Source organism: Rutidosis leptorrhynchoides, chromosome 6, assembly GCF_046630445.1.
Source record: "Rutidosis leptorrhynchoides isolate AG116_Rl617_1_P2 chromosome 6, CSIRO_AGI_Rlap_v1, whole genome shotgun sequence".
Lineage (NCBI taxonomy): Eukaryota > Viridiplantae > Streptophyta > Magnoliopsida > Asterales > Asteraceae > Rutidosis > Rutidosis leptorrhynchoides.
The window spans coordinates 133,150,175-133,166,665 of NC_092338.1; the positions used below are offsets into that span (position 1 = coordinate 133,150,175).

Sequence of the window (16,491 nt, forward strand, 5' to 3'; positions counted from 1 at the left end):
GTTTGAAAAGGTAAAAAAATATTTATCAAAACTATTATCTTTTTATTCAAATTTTGGAACAACTTTTATTTTAAAACTTCATATATATATATTAGACCTATTTTAAAAATAATTAAATGTCAACCGAAAACTACAGGCGTTTACCATTTAAACTCATAATTAATTATATTCAATATACGCTATGTATATATATAAACATTTTTAAATAACAAAATTTACTACGCAAATAAGTATATATTAAATAATTAAATTAAATATAATAATATATATATACAAGAAATATACATTTAAAATAATAGTTTTGATTACAATGTATTTTATTGTACATATTTATTTATAACTATAAATGTATATAATAGCTTATTAATGTTCCAGTTATTATATATCTTATACATATATTTATATATACACATATTTATATATATCCACATATTTACAAGCAATTGTTCGTGAATCATCAGGAACAGTCGAAATTGAATATATGAACATCGTTTCAAAATTTTCTAAACTCCACATTACATACTTTGCTTATCGTATCGAAATCATATAATGATTAAGTTTAAATTTCGTCGGAAATTCCCGGGTCGTCACATGTGAGTTGCAATCTTTGCAACTTAATCTTTTTTTTTTCTCCTTCTACTTTTGTTTAAGTACTATAATATCTTAGTGTCTATGTATGTACTTTCAATAGCTTCGTGTTGTTAGTTTGTGCAGTGTGTTGTAAGTTATGAGCACAATTTGTGTAAGCTGGATGGGTAGATACCCTACTGCTTCGAGTTGTTTAGTAATATAAATTGTTTTTCGAAAAAAAAAAAGAAAAAAAGAATTGAATTGACGTAAACTATTTTATACTCTGTATTAGTTAGTACGGATTATAAGGGAGATCCTTAATCTAGAAGTATAATTGTGGGTTTATGAATAAAAAATTGATATGGATCACTAATTCTCTATCTTTTTTGGCTCTTTCTATATATTTTTTTTTCGGTAACCTGGCTATCAACATTTTTTTAACTGATTAATCTCAGGGCGACTACCTGCTTTGCGAGCGGCCCGAAGTCATTGCAGGCGAAACTCCGTATCATGAGAGAGAATAACTTTATGGGTGTAATAAATCGAACCTTATGACCTTCACATCTGAAGGTCAGAGTCTTTGCATACCACCGCCACGGCCACCGCCACCGCCACCTTCATGGTTTTGGCTCTTTCTATATCCATTTCATTCTTTTCCACTAATAAAAAACTGGAGAACTCAGTAAATTTTGTTTCTTATGTACAGTGCAAACTATTCTTTAATCTCATAAATTTCACTTAGCTTCTTCACACATTCCGTTTTCAGCTAAAACAATGTTATCTTTCTCAAACCCTAACTGTACCCTAATTCACAAAACTCAACTATATAATCACTTATTATATTCATATACACAATCACCATTCACCAAACTAACAAACACACACCGTCTAATTGTTAACCCTCGGTTAGTATGTGCTGTTGGCGAATTAGGGCAAATACAAGATGAAAAACCTAAAATTAGGTGGATTGAAATCAAACTTGATGAAATTAACGATGCGCAAAGGAATCACATATCTCGTTTACCGAAAAACATGACGAATCGATGTAAAGCTTTGATGAAACAATTGATTTGCTTTTCACCTGAAAAATGTAGTTTATCAGTGTTGTTGTGTGCTTGGGTGAGGAGTATGAAACCAGCTAGAGCTGACTGGCTTGTTGTTCTTAAAGAATTGGATAATATGAATCATCCATTGCGGTTGGAGGTATATATATTCTTTTCAATACTTATACTTATTTGATTATCTTATATTATGTTTAGAATCTGGGAATCGCTTGTCGTCTTACTATTAAAATGATAAAATGTCTAACCTTGTGTTGTAGTTAATGTGGTTGTGGCCTGCCTAGAGAGGTCAGGAGTTCGACTCTCTTAGCGCGGGGGCAGTGGGGAAGGGGTTTTTACCGCCCACACCCTCGGATTTGGCCGGGTTTCCTTATGGTCAGGGGGCGCGTTATGCAACTGTGGGAGATGAACGCGTGGTTGGTTAAGTCCCCTGGGTGATTCCCGTACTGATGTTAAAAAATGATAAAATGTCTCTTATTAATTGTGTTGGGTGGACTTCATAATAAAGGTCAAAAGGGTTTATTTATTATTTTGGCGAACATTGAACTTAATTTGCTCATTTTTATTGAAAACCACCACATGCTACTAGCGAATTGCACTGTAGGTATATGACTGACATTAGCACTTTTAATCTCTTTATGAAACTGATGGAGAACTTTCAATCTTCAATTTTCCTAAACCTTTGAATTTTGATTTAGGTGGCTGAATTTGCACTTAATGAAGAATCATTTGAACCTAACATACGTGACTATACGAAGTTAATCCATGGTTATGCTAAGCAAAGTCGGTTACAAGATGCTGAAAACACACTTCAAGCCATGAAAAACAGAGGTTTAGAATGTGATCAGGTGACTTTTACGTCCTTGATTCACATGTACAGTAAAGCTGGGAACTTTAATCGTGCAAAACACACATTTGAAGAAATGAAACTTTGCGGTCTTCTTTTAGATAACAGAGCTTATGGGTCAATGGTTATGGCATACATAAGAGCCGGAATGTTAAAAGATGGAGAAACCTTGCTTAAAGAAATGGAAGCCCAACAAGTTTATGCTAAAAGTGAAGTTTATAAAGCAATGTTACGAGCATACTCCATGAATGGTGATAGTGTAGGAGCTCAAAGAATTTTTGATGCAATTCAGATCGCGGGTATTATTCCCGATGATAAGATATGCACGGTTTTGATCAATGCGTATGTAGTTGCGGGTCAAAGTCAAGAAGCTATTGCTGCTTTTGAGAATATGAGGAGAGCTGGGATTGTACCTAATGACAGGTGTGTTGGTTTAATGTTGGATCTTTATGAGAAGGATCAAAAGCTTAAGGAAGTGTTAAATTTTTTGATTTATTTGGAGAGGGATGGGATAATGATTGGGAAAGAAGCTTCGGAAAAGTTGGCTCGTTGGTTTCGAGAATTGGGAGTGTTAGAAGAAGTTGAACTTGTTCTTCGAGATTATGGTTCCGTTAAAGCATAATACAATGCAAAATTTGCAATTGCTTTAAAAAGTCTATGCCAATGTGTCACCTTTTGCAAAAAACAATGCAACCAAGCTTCGGTGTATGTAATCTCTGACACTCACTTATTGGAGCGTGATGGCTTTTTGCTTTATATTTTTAATACTTCTCGTTTCTAGTTATATTGTATGCAACGTTTACCTAAAAGAAGGTAGTCATAAGGGATGGGATGGGTAACGCTAAAAAAAAAAAAAACTTGATAAACATACAATGATTTAGGTGGCTGTAAGTATTTAAGTTACACTTTGGGTGACCTAAAATCTGTTAATATGTAATGCTATTAGCCAACGAATACAATATTTGCCACTACCCGCGTCAATTCATTCCAAAAAGTAAAAGAGTTGAAATTGCTAGTTTTTAACTACAAGATTGGTCTGTTGTGTCCTTATTGAGGGCGGTGTAGATGTTTGGCAGGTATTGAGACAGTTCGGTCCATATCCGGTGTGGGCGTTAGAGCATTGAGAGGACCTTTCCCTAGTACGAGAGGACCGGGAAGGACGCACCTCTGGTGTACCAGTTATCGTGCCCACGGTAAACGTTGGGTAGCCAACTGCGGAGCGGATGCTGAAAGCATCTAAGTAGTAAGCCCACCCCAAGATGAGTGCTCTCCTATTCCGACTTCCCCAGAGCCTCCGGTAGCACAGCCGAGACAGCGACGGGTCATTTTCTATTAGTCAATTTGTTTAGTCAAATGTTACATTTTTGAAGATGGGAGGCCTATAATTTTTAGTATCTGTTAAGGAGATGGTAGGGGTGATGCTCTGTATCTTACTCCTTCCATTAGAAGAAGGTGCAATCTTGGTCAGATAAATAGTTAAGAAGATGCGTTTGACTTTTTGTTGAATATTTGAAGTACATCCTCATATTGACAAAGTAAAAGAATCTTGCTTAACAATAGGCTGAATACTTGTCAATATTTTTGTAATAATTCTTGATAGACAGAGGTAAATCAGAATTGAAACTTTGCCGAAGTAGCACTTTGGTATGGAAACGATTCCATTGATTTAGGAATAGAATGCTAATGCTGCAATGTTAAGAGACCATCGCATTGCAGGTCCTTGGGACACAAAGATCTTCAAGATAAACGTGCAATAAATACTTGTTTGTTTGTATAATTTCAAATTGAAGTTGGTCCCATTATCTTATGTTTTTAATGCTGATCCATTTACATTTTTTGTAATTCAGGATCATGGTTTGAACTCTTAGGAACAACTGAACAAGTAGCAGCTATGGTTGGCTTGATACAGCTTTTCAACGGAAACTGCATGCTGAGATCATAATAATAGTTGCAGCATAGCATAATGACCAAATGCCGCAGGGCAAGAGAGGATGGTGTTGTTTGCATAAGGTAAAGAAACAGAAAAATCCATATTTTGAGCCCAAAATGCCAAGTTTGGTAGAATTTTTTATATTGTACAATGTTAAAATGTCTAATCTGATAGTTGATACCTTGATAGTATTATAATTTACAAATTTTGATAAGATTACGAACTTTCATTTCATTAGCTTTGTTGTCACATATAACTTCCTCCTAATATTCAACTCTCAAACTTAATCGTTTGTATTTTTCATCTTCTGATTCTTGCTCTTCGTATAACTATACTTCTGTTAATATCATATGTTCTATGTTATATTTCTTCATCACGTGTGTATGTATTTGGCACGAGGTAAATTTAATCTCAAAGGATTCTTCTAAGTATACTTAATTTTGAGCAGCATCGTTAATCCTTGCTTATCAGTAGGAGATTCGTAAAAGTTGAACCACTTACAATAGTTCAATTAAACGAACACATGGTTTCGTTAAACCAATATGTTTAAATTTTAACATTTTGAACCTCTTTGATTATGGCAATGCCAATGGCAATACTTGTGATTTTGCTTACTTGAACTTTTTATTAGTATAAAAGGTATTTTTCTTTTGAATTGTAGCATATTAGTCTCTATCTTTATGTAGCTTTGTATTACACCTGAATAAAACCATCAGATGTAACATTAAGATTTATACATACCAAACTTCATGTGTTTGATTGGGAAATGTTAGCATGAGTTTTTCAACAATATTCATATGCGATTAGGACACCAAATAAGCTTTATAAAAACCACCATTATAAAGCAAAACTGAATTTTCTAGCACGATAGCATAAGGTAAGCAAGTCACCATACATCTTGCAAGGTATCAAACGTTCGACAAAACCAAGCACCATCCAGATCTCCATAAAGTAAAAAGATTCAATAACTTGTACTATGTTTTAACTAGTGTCCATCATGATTGGTCATCTTATTTTACTTTCATGCGAAAAACCTTCCACTCAACTTTTTTAACATACTATTGCTCAGACACGAAAAATAGTACAACAAAGAGCGCAGAACTAGTGATGACTTGTGTGATCATTACAAGCTATAAACCCTGTCACTGGTTATAAGTTGTCTGCAGGTGGCATAAACGGGTAGGATCCCTTTGCGACATTTCTTCTCTTTAGATGGTTTCCAAAAGCCAAAAACATAAAATGACAATTTTCTTTAAAGAACTTTCGCGCCTGCGGTAGTTTAGAAGATTGCTTTGGTGGTCTATTAAAGAGGAGGAGCTGCCCACAACTTCACTTTCTTGTCAACACCTGAAGTTGCTAGAATAGTGACCCGTTTATCGCCTGTTGGGAGTTGTAAAAAATTTGGTTATTAAACAGCAGATAGATCTGCCACCTTGGGCCCAGGTGGCTCAGTTTATGAAAAGCATATGTAGGCCTGGTTTTTAGGTTAGTTTGGCACGTGTTCTGAGTTTGACTCATATAGTTTACCCATAAGGACTCATATAGTATAAATTTCAAATTAGAGTAAAAGATAAATTGAAATTGATACTAACCGACTGGAATAGGTTTAGGTGTCCAAGCAATGTCAGTGATATCACCTGCATAAGTACACATAATAACACAACCTTCAGTTTAAAAGAAATATCGTTCGCAAGAAAGAAGTTTCCAAACAAAGTGAAATATACAAACTAGATCCATAATTCAATAGAAAATAACGCGAGCTGCCTTCTTTAGATTAGAGTTTATTTTTAACTTTTAAGCAGGAATGGAAATATTTCAAAACACATAATACTTGTTAACTACATAAAACCAAATGCAGTGACCCTTTGTCTACAAAAATATATTTTTTAGTCAAAAGGAAATTGAAAATACCGTCATGTGCTTTGTCAGCTGTTTCTAATACTTCCCCAGTTTCGACAGATAGCCACTGTAGTAATGGACCATGAGTAACAGCCAAAATCTTTCCATCAGGGGATACACTGAGACGGTCATAGTGCAATGTAGTGCCATTTGAATCATGCAGTGGAATTGGGAACACCTTCAAAGTCTTTGGATCCTCATCAAGATGATATCGAACTTCAACAAATAACAATTCACATATGTTAGAAAAAAGGTTGTACAATAATAGTAAAAAGCATATGAAATAAAAACAGTATTTAGGTTTAGGCCCACATATGTCAGCTGCTAAAATTTTGGTCCTGACCAATTTAACATTTACATTTTGGGGATCTCATTTGTATGGTATGGGAAGACATTGAGATGTGATTATGAATCACATCCAGGAGAACTAAGAACTGGGCCCCAAATATTGAATATGCGGGACTGCTCATACAAATTGCAGGACTTGAACCATGGATTATTATCTAGTACTATTACTTTACTATTCTAATTTATAAGGTGCAAGATAGCTTGTGAGGAATTAGCTATAGACAAATGAACAAAATACTACACACCGTTAATGTTCCACACTCTTATTGAACCATCCTTTGATGCCGTAATGATCCGTTCCGAGTCAGGTGTAAAGCTCAGCCATGTCACAGCACTCTGCACATTTCCAAAACACAAGTAGTACCAAGGCAATGAAATAAACGACAATGCAAGTAAGTCAACAGTTTTCGACTGTTGAAGATCACTTGAATTTAACAAACTTTTACATAAATTTCTTGCTAAAAGATAGAGGGAGGAATTAAAAAAGAACTATATATTACCTTATGGCCTTTCAGTTGCATAACTTTTGTAACCTCTTTAATCGAACTATCTTTTGAATAAACTATTTCCCAGACCTGTCATAATAAGTTATAGATTCTGTAAAGCTTTCAATCCAAGCCACATTGGACACTAAGAAATCATAAGTGTTTCAACCTTTTGATACGACTCTGATTATTGCTAGCAGATTATATTTAGTTTACTACGGAGTATTAATTAATATGTATGGATATAAACTAGATATTCTTTATTAGTAGTAGCAAAGTATTACGTAGTACTCCCTCCCTCGGTCCCAATTTAATTGTCCCTTGACGACAAAAAACACACAGTTTAAGAAATTTCATCATATTAGACTATTAGACTGTACTTTTTGTTTACCTTACAGTTTTACCCCTTAATTTTTACCTTTTTTTGTTTTTGTTTTTGCATGCATACATCAAGGGTATATAAGAACGTTACCTCTTTATTCTTATCTAATTATGAAGTGAACAATCAATTTGGGACATTCCAAAAATGAATAATGAATACTTGACAATAGAATTGGAAAATGTGGTGATTAAAGGCCTTATAATTGTATAAGATATCTAAGTTAGGGATTATCTATTAATAAGGCCTTATAATTGTATAACTTATTATGTTGCACCTTAATGGTGATTAAATATCATTTGGGAGTTAGTTTACCTATCAAAAGTAAACTGTGGGAGAGCCAATCGCCCTCTCGAAATAATTACCTATAGTTTACCTCTTGAAAGTTAGCTACCTATCTTTTAAGTTTGTTAACTCAATAATTAGTCCCTTTGTGTTCTATTATCATGTTGGTTCATATCACTCTTTTGCTAACCAGTCAGTCTTGCATTAGATTAAGGCAGGTTTCACCACTTCAGAAAGATGCTTATGAATCGTGGGCATCTGTTACACATTATACACGATTACCCACGATTGACAAGAACCTAGTTACCCAAAAAAGTGTAGTAGAGGTACAATCTTATAATAGATGTACATGAACTCTCACTTAGAACTAGATGTCAGACTCTTTACACTAAAATGGCTCATATAAAACCCGATATGGTGTTTTAGTAGCTTCGAAAATTCTCTCACTGTAAGACCTTACTTCACAAAATATATGCAAGAGTAACCCTACTGAAAGATACACTGTTTAAGGACGTCACCTTGACATCGGCAGTGAAAGCCGCTGCAGCAATGAACCGCCCATTTGGAGATACAGTGGCCATATTATTCTTGAGCTGATTTGTGTCAACATTTCCCAGCATCTTTCCAGACTTACCATCCCAAAGCTTAATATCAGTTCCTATGGTAAGACAAGTGAATGAATGAAAAATAGAAAAGGCAAGTGCACCATACCAATAGGATGTAGATTAACATGTTAGCTTACAGAAACAATCAAATGTACTGTTTCACTTCCTAAATACAAAGAGTTACACATGTAACAATGCTATCTCAATGAGATATAAGCAACAAAAATAATGAAAAATGAGAAAGTGTATTCACAGTTTCACACTGCTTTGTATTTCGTTTTCTCAGACTGTCTACATAAAATAGATAGAGTGCTTTTGCAAGTATGAAACTTTTTGTGACTCATAAATTGGCGAAACAAGTCAAAGAAGTCCCTGGTCCCTACATACATAATATGATTTTATAAAGTGTTTTCTAGGTTACCCTTTTACCTTAATTAGGTTATAGTTTACATCCCTTAGGTCCCAGAAATTTATCATTCTAAATGTTTTGCAAGGAATAAGAATATACCCTCTGAACTTGATGCAATGATTGTACTCCCATCAGCAGCACCATGAGTAGCTTTGGTTCCAAATAAAGTGATGATGTACTTCTTATCATGAACATTATGCTGCTCCCATTTCATTTCAGGCTTAAAATGCTGCCTATTTTCACCACCTTTTGGGTTGTCTTCTCCATACATGTACAAAGAAGCTCCAGTAAGATTCTGAGAAGCCACAACAACTGAAGAAGCATCGTCAACAAATGTAACTGCAGTTGGATGACCTCCAGCTGGCAGGTTGATTCTCATAAACCTAAATTGGATTACCAAAACAATACAATTTAGAAAATATGACATTCGTTTAAGTGTTGAAGGCCATAAACATTACATATTCTTACTTGAAGCTTTTGCTTGTAGCATCATCCAACTTGAATACCCTGACAACACCATCATCACAAGCTGCACGCACAAGTAACATATAAATCAACACAAAGGCATCACTTCCTGATAAAGAAAGATACATCTATGGGAGAAACTTCACTTATGTAACTAATATAAGATCATTTTCGAATCTGACTTATAAAGTTGCTTTTATCAACGAACGGAGCTTCCTACTAAGTAAAAGAATGATTGATCCTAGAAAGATCAGGTCTAACATAACATATACAGCTGTGAACCAGTAGAGGCCCTCCCAAAAGACCCAATAAGTTTTAAAAATCTCAAGATTCGTAAGTGCTAAATTCGAGAAGTAATACTAATAGCAGCCACCTTAAGTCTATGAATGGAAAAACAAGCAGGTGAGGAGAAATGAATTTGGAATACCGGCTCAGGTAACAGTACCTTAGGTATTTGCATGAGTATTTGCATGGATAACTCAATGGGTTTAGCAACTGATTCTACCTACCTCAGATAGTACATGGGTTGTTAATTAAGTAATTCAATCACCCAATAAGAGAATATAGAGCATATTGTATTAGTCATATCCTAGTGATTGGGGCCCTAAACTCCTTGCGAGAGATCGCAAGTTCAAATCTTGGGGTGGTCAGGGAAGGTTTGGGAAACGGTCACGGATTATTCCGGATAGGCCACGTACATCAGAGTCAAATACTAGCCCTCTTGATAACCCGAACAGGAAAAACCTCATAACTAACTTTATAAACAGACAAAATATAGCTGCTTCTACAACCATGTAACTAAATCTGCAACACTACTCGTACGTGGAATTATGATATACTACGTATTAATTTGTGTCACTCAGCTAACAAATACCAAACCAATTAATTCATCAACCTGACAAAGGGGCTAATATTTAAAGCATTCATTGCAATGGTTGTCATCATTCTTAAAGCTACAATATCATTGTACAATTAGAACAAATGTAATGAAAATTACCAGTTGCCAGACTGTGTCCATCCGATGAAAAGCATACGCCGTTGACAGAATCCGCATGACCTTTCAAAGTATTCAAGTCTAACGGGTGATGGCGCTTGTTCAAATCCTACATTTATGGCCATAAGTGATATGAGCAAGAACATATAATCTGGTAAACTTATGAAGACACTATAAGCATCCACACACACATGCACATGCACACTCACACGCATTAGCACATTTCATACAATTGCTTTCAAATACCTAATCTCATATATGATATTCCCAATTAAAAAACTGTAACTAGATAAGAGCTTGATAAATTGAGCATGTTGTTAACCTCTTGGTTTCCCTCATTCAAATTTTTGACAAACTTCTCCATACTCATCAAGTAAAAAATTTCAATAAAATTATTATTAGATATTTTAATCATGCGTAATGGTACATCATAAAATGTTAGAAAACTTCCTTTATCAAAGTGTACAATGTTTGTTTAAATATTAGTCATTCACTAAAAAATGTTAAAGATATTCAACAAAATATCTATCATACACTGAATATCATAAGTTACATAGATACTAATCAACAAACAGATATACATGGATAGATAAAATAAAAATAATAAAAACGATAAAATGCTTCCTAAACTCCAAAAGACATGTAATTTCTTATAGCATTTAAACTTGTATTCATTCAACAAATTACAAACTGTATATAACCCAAAAAAAGAAATGTGACTGCACATTTCAGGCATATTTCAGCATCTTGATTTTTATGAAGGTTCACTGTCTTAGATTAGCTAGACTATTTTCCTTACAAATTTATATCACAATCCTTTACCCGTAATATGAACATATATTCTCAAGCCAAATTTCATATAAAGCTTACGGGGAACTTTAGAGACAGAACTATAACATAGTGCCACAAAGTTGTCCATCATCGTAAATCATACAAAAATATTTTTGGCAATTGGCTACAAGCGGAGAACAGCAGTAATCACTTAACAGCTTTCTATTTGTTTTAGTACTTTAAATAGTTTCAGTAGACTCCCGAACTGACTGTGCACTATTAGCACATACTTTAATAGATATTGAACACCTACATTTATTAGTTACGATCACATATTATTATAGACGTATGCTGTCTCTTTCAAATTACTTATCACAGTTTATAATTATGTCGAATCAACTAAATCCCAGAGTTTCATATTTCAATCATGTGTCTTCTATACAAGTTTTTTTTTTTTTTTGTTTACATACTTCGTTCCAGACTGAAAAGGAATTATCAGACAACAATATATCCACCAAAATCAAAAGGCATCATTCACAAAAAACAAAATACCTTGTGCTCATTCACAAAAACTAGTTCAGGGTATAAAACTTACAAATACCTTATCACACAGCAGCACTAAAACTTATATGTCCATATATTTCGAGTTCATATTTAATACCAAGTACTTTAAAGGTCTTGAGATCACAAATGAAATAAACTAGCAACATGAACAACAGTCTCAACAATCCTAACGAACGTTATAGTGCATCTGACGGATCTCGGTACATCTGTGGAAACAAATGACCGAACCACGCTAATGCATCATTAATCTAATAAGAATAATTTGCTAAAAATCGCTTTCATCTCAAATTCAGAGCTATATAATAAATCAAAAAAATCCGTGACAAAAATCAGCGTATAAGCCCTAGAAAGTTGATTTAAAACAATTATTTTCCATACCTTATCAGTAATTAAGTATACGCATTCAGCTAATAATTACATTTCTCACAATTAGGTTAAAGTAAAGTAATCATATTAATTAAGGAGTAACATTTTTAAAATCACGTAATTCACCTCAAAATGATACGATATAACAACCAGATTGTCATCATCAGAAGAAATTAATTCAATAAGATCATCAACTGAAAATTGATCAGATTTGTGTACCTTATCAGCATGCGAATGATGAGGTTTAAGCTGAGATTTCTTATTTTGTTGAGGCTTTGAATTCTTCAGATTCGTTGCTGCCGTTTCGGTAGGTTTTGCAATGGAAACGACTTCCAATTTCCGGTTGCGGAAGTAACTACCAAACGCTATAAAAGTGATCAAAGCTCCGATTATTAGAGATGTGATAACTGAGATCAATACAATCGGTTCCATTTTCTGTTTACGATCGACGGATATTTATGATTTTGAAGCTTAATTTGGATTGGATGTGAAAGATGAAATACTGCGATCGAGAGGGGGGGAGGATTCAGGAAGCAAAAATGGAATGAGCTTTTAAACCCTTATTAGAAATTAGAATGGGAAATGGAAAATATATAGCCAATGGGGCTTTGCCTCATTGGTCACCATGTTAACATGGTGTTCGAGGAGACCAAGGGTTCGAGTCTCGGGGGGGGGGGATTTTCGTGAATTAACTCTAACCACTAACATTGCCTTTCAAAAAAAAAATGGAAAATATATAAAAGTGAATGATCCAGCGGCTGGATGGTTCAGAATTTAAGAATGAAAATAAAGTGTTTGATAATTATTTAAAACCAATCATATAAATTAAGTAAAATTACTTTATCAAAATGTAACATAAATAAAATATTTTATATAATTGTTAGTTAAGTATTCAGATATGATTTGAAGAGAAAATTACAGAAAATTTAGGCTCTTAATAGTTAAAATAGTGTTTCATCTCTCAATAAATTCTGAACCATTCAGTACCATATGTCATTCAGAGGTCATAAACAAATGCACTGAATGCTGAATGATTCAGCATTCAGCACTGAACCATTTCATTAAAAGGCAGACAAACGCACCCTTACTCCTTATTGAAAATTGAATAACTAATATTTAAATTTAATATTTAGTATTTAGGAATATTAATATTTGATTGATATATTATCTATCTTCCATGTGATCCATGTACACCTAATTATCTATTATACATTTATTATACTTATAATAATAATATAAGTTCAACTCATTAATTCAGGGGTATAACTGTAAATTTATGAAACAAAAGTGTACATGGATCAAAAAGTGATGTGTGAGAATCACCTTCCTCCATCTTCTATCTATCTATTCTATCGATAATAATAACATTAGAATTAGATAAAGCAGATGCATTTACCCTGCTAATGATGCTGCCACGTCTCCTCACTAATTAATTTTGATTAATTTTTAAAAAATTACACGTGTCCTACAACTATCCTACAACTGCACGCCTAATAGTCGACGAAGAGAAGGTGTGATGCCCCGTACAAAACCATCGTGTACGAATCATCAACAACAGGATCATTACAAGGTTAAGTACTATATGCTGCAATAAAAGAAGTTGCATTCACGATAAAAAGGTGACGTCATAACCGACATCAAATGTTTCACAATCCAAAAGCACGCTTCACTAAGTAAAAGCAAATAATAAGTGTATGTGACCACAATGGTCGTTACAAGTCATAGTTCAAAAGTACTAAAGTTTGAATGCAAGGTAAAGTAGTTCATGCGATGACAACTCTAAGCAGCGGGTGTCTACAGCACGACTAGTACACAGCGGAAGCTAACCTCAAGCACCTGAGAAAAACATGCTTAAAAACATCAACACAAAGGTTGGTGAGCTATAGTTTAAGTATAACAGTAAGTAAGGTAGGCCACGAGATTTCAGTGCTACAAAGAGCGTTTCAAAACAGTATAATAAAGTATATGTTAACCGTGGGCACTTGGTAACTAACTTAACGTTTATACCCCCTGAAAGTACACTTGGCAAGTGCGTATGTCTACGAAGCATTAAACACCCATTAAATGCTAGCGCTACTAGCCCGAGTGGGGATGCCAAACCCTATGGATCCATATCTAAGATTCGCGTTCACGGTTCAAAAACCAATGATTAAACGTTACCGAGCTAAAGGGAATGTTTATGACGTTGTATAACCCACACATATATAAGTTTATGTACTCGTGCCTAGTATGTAAAACATAAAATCCGCATGTATTCTCAGTTCCCAAAATAAGTTAAAGTAAAAAGGGAATCCTATAACTCACAATGATACAGTAGCGGTAAAAGTCGAGTCGGGAAAAGTGTGCAAGTAATCGGTCCGAAAAGTCCAACGAGTCCTCAACCTAAGTCAAATAGTACTAAGTCAGTAAATCGTCCGAATAGGTTTAAAAGTATGTAAATAAGGTCTTAAAGGTCATCATCACTCATCATCAAACAAAAGGAGTAAAGTAAGTTTCGTTTATGAAAGTAGTTTAAAACAAAGGCTGACTTTGATCAGTCACCACGGCCTCTACCCTTACTGAATTAAGGTGAGACCAGTGGCCATGGCTCCGTATATGAGTCCTTTAAGTGTGGTAAAATTTACAGAACTAAACTCGTCTTCGTTTGACCGTGGCGACGGTCTAAGTGCGAGTAGGTCAGAAATTTCTGCACAACGTTAAAAGGACATAGTGACGATCGGAGGGCCATAAATCCTAAACCGTAACTCGGATTAAGACGAGTCTTATATGAAAAATTATCTACTCGAAAAGATATATTTGAAAATCAAGGTCTCAGTAGCCCAGGTCTACTGGTATGTTACAGAAACAGTAGGACAGAGGGCTGTAAACAGAAAACAGGAAGTTAAAAGTGAGTTCCGGTGGTCTTGGTGCTTGATGTTCATCATGGTTCTCATCCTTGATGCATATAGCCTCAAGTGTACAACTCATTGATGCGTTTACATCATCTTCACCAAGGTTTGACCATCATAACCCAAGTGCAAGTCTAAGACATGAAGCACAACTCACTTAAGTGTTGCAAGTGTTTTGATGAACCAAAGTTACATCAAAGTCTTAGATCTAACACATACATGAACTTTAAAGGTAATATTGAACTATAAACTTGAAAGTAAGCTAACTAATCAAGATCTTAAGGTGTAGAACATGGTTCTTAGTTAGATCTTGAAGATCCAAGACTCAAAATTCTAGATCAAGCATAAGTATACAAAGTTATATTTAAAGAAAACTTATTTGTGTGTTCTTGAACTTTCAAAGTTAACTTTTAGTTCAAGATTAATGAGATCATGACTAACTTGTAGTACTTGACCATTTAAACTAATTACATGAAATTAAAGTGCAAGAATGAAGAAGTAAACTAAGTAAATATGTAATTTGTTCATGGTTGTTCATACTTTAAAGATTCAAACCAAAGTTTGATCTTTAAGAAAGTAAACTTTAAAGTTTACTTCATGAATCACAAGTATGATTTTAATCAACACATGGACTTGCAATCCATTAAGAAAGTATATGTAGAACATAACTAGTAAGTTATATTCTTGAGTGTTCTTGTAATTACAAGATAAAAGAAGAAAGAAACTAGCAAGTTTGATTCTTGAAACCAAGTAAGTAACTAACAACTACTAGAAATCAACACAAGTAAACAAAGATTAAAACAAACAAAGTATGATGATGATTATGGGTGTTCTTGCTACGGTTTTAGAAAGAAAAGAAGGAAGAAATGATTCAAGTTTACTTACAAGAACTAGAGAGAAAAGTGAGAGAGAAAGAGTTGCAAGTATGAGAGTGTTTTGGAAAATGAGAGAATGAGTGAACTAGTAATGAAAAAAAAGATTTTGAATCTCTCCCATGGCCAAAGGCCTATGGTTTCTGCAGCAAAAAAGAAGGGGAGGCCAATGCACACTAGTCTCTTGCATGTTGTTGTCCTTAAAGGTGGTTAATGGAGGTATGTGCATGGGGATTAAGAGTTAACAAGATTCCAAGTATTCTAACTAACTAGTTCACATTTAATTTGGTACTTACATATGAAAGAGTGGGCTAACTAAGTCCATTTAAAAGGTAGGGTGGGCTTGGAAGTCCAATATCATGAGTCCATTTACTTTAAACAAGCCCAAGTTCCACTAATTAACAATTAAATCCAATTAAAGCCCAAGTAACTAACTAATCACCATAGTTAATTAAAATGATTAATAAAATTAATCATGAATGTAAATAATACTTGAAAATATTATTCGTGTAAGTTCCGGGTGTCACAAAGACGTTTCGGGCAATTAAAGTCAAGTTCGGGCAATCATGGCAACATGTAAATGTAATAACATACATTCGTTTTATCACACGTATTAATAATAACAATTATTAATAAATAAAAGTTGAAAAATCCAGGGTCGTTGTAGCGACCCGACAAAATCGTCATTGACGGCGCCGTCTACTTAGGTCCCGTTACGTGGTCATAAGTCCTTAAGATGACGTTTGACCCAAA

At 34.3% G+C, this 16,491-nt stretch overlaps 2 protein-coding genes across 2 annotated transcripts; one reads left to right on the forward strand and one right to left on the reverse strand.

Moving 5' to 3' along the window:
* Nucleotides 1–1,284: 1,284 nt before the first annotated feature.
* Nucleotides 1,285–4,679, forward strand: LOC139852653 (pentatricopeptide repeat-containing protein At1g01970). Its single transcript, XM_071841971.1, has 3 exons — nt 1,285–1,773; nt 2,330–3,183; nt 4,326–4,679. The coding sequence occupies exons 1-2, from the start codon at nt 1,345–1,347 to the stop codon at nt 3,098–3,100; spliced, it is 1,200 nt and encodes a 399-aa protein (XP_071698072.1). The 5' UTR covers nt 1,285–1,344; the 3' UTR covers nt 3,101–3,183; nt 4,326–4,679.
* A 573-nt stretch (nt 4,680–5,252) lies between these two features.
* On the reverse strand, nt 5,253–12,546 carry LOC139852627 (uncharacterized). The gene is made up of 10 exons (XM_071841942.1): nt 12,198–12,546; nt 10,281–10,386; nt 9,287–9,347; nt 8,918–9,201; nt 8,323–8,462; nt 7,156–7,230; nt 6,901–6,991; nt 6,320–6,523; nt 6,001–6,045; nt 5,253–5,788 (listed from the first exon to the last, which is right to left on the reverse strand). The coding sequence occupies exons 1-10, from the start codon at nt 12,408–12,410 to the stop codon at nt 5,712–5,714; spliced, it is 1,296 nt and encodes a 431-aa protein (XP_071698043.1). The 5' UTR covers nt 12,411–12,546; the 3' UTR covers nt 5,253–5,711.
* Nucleotides 12,547–16,491: the final 3,945 nt, after the last annotated feature.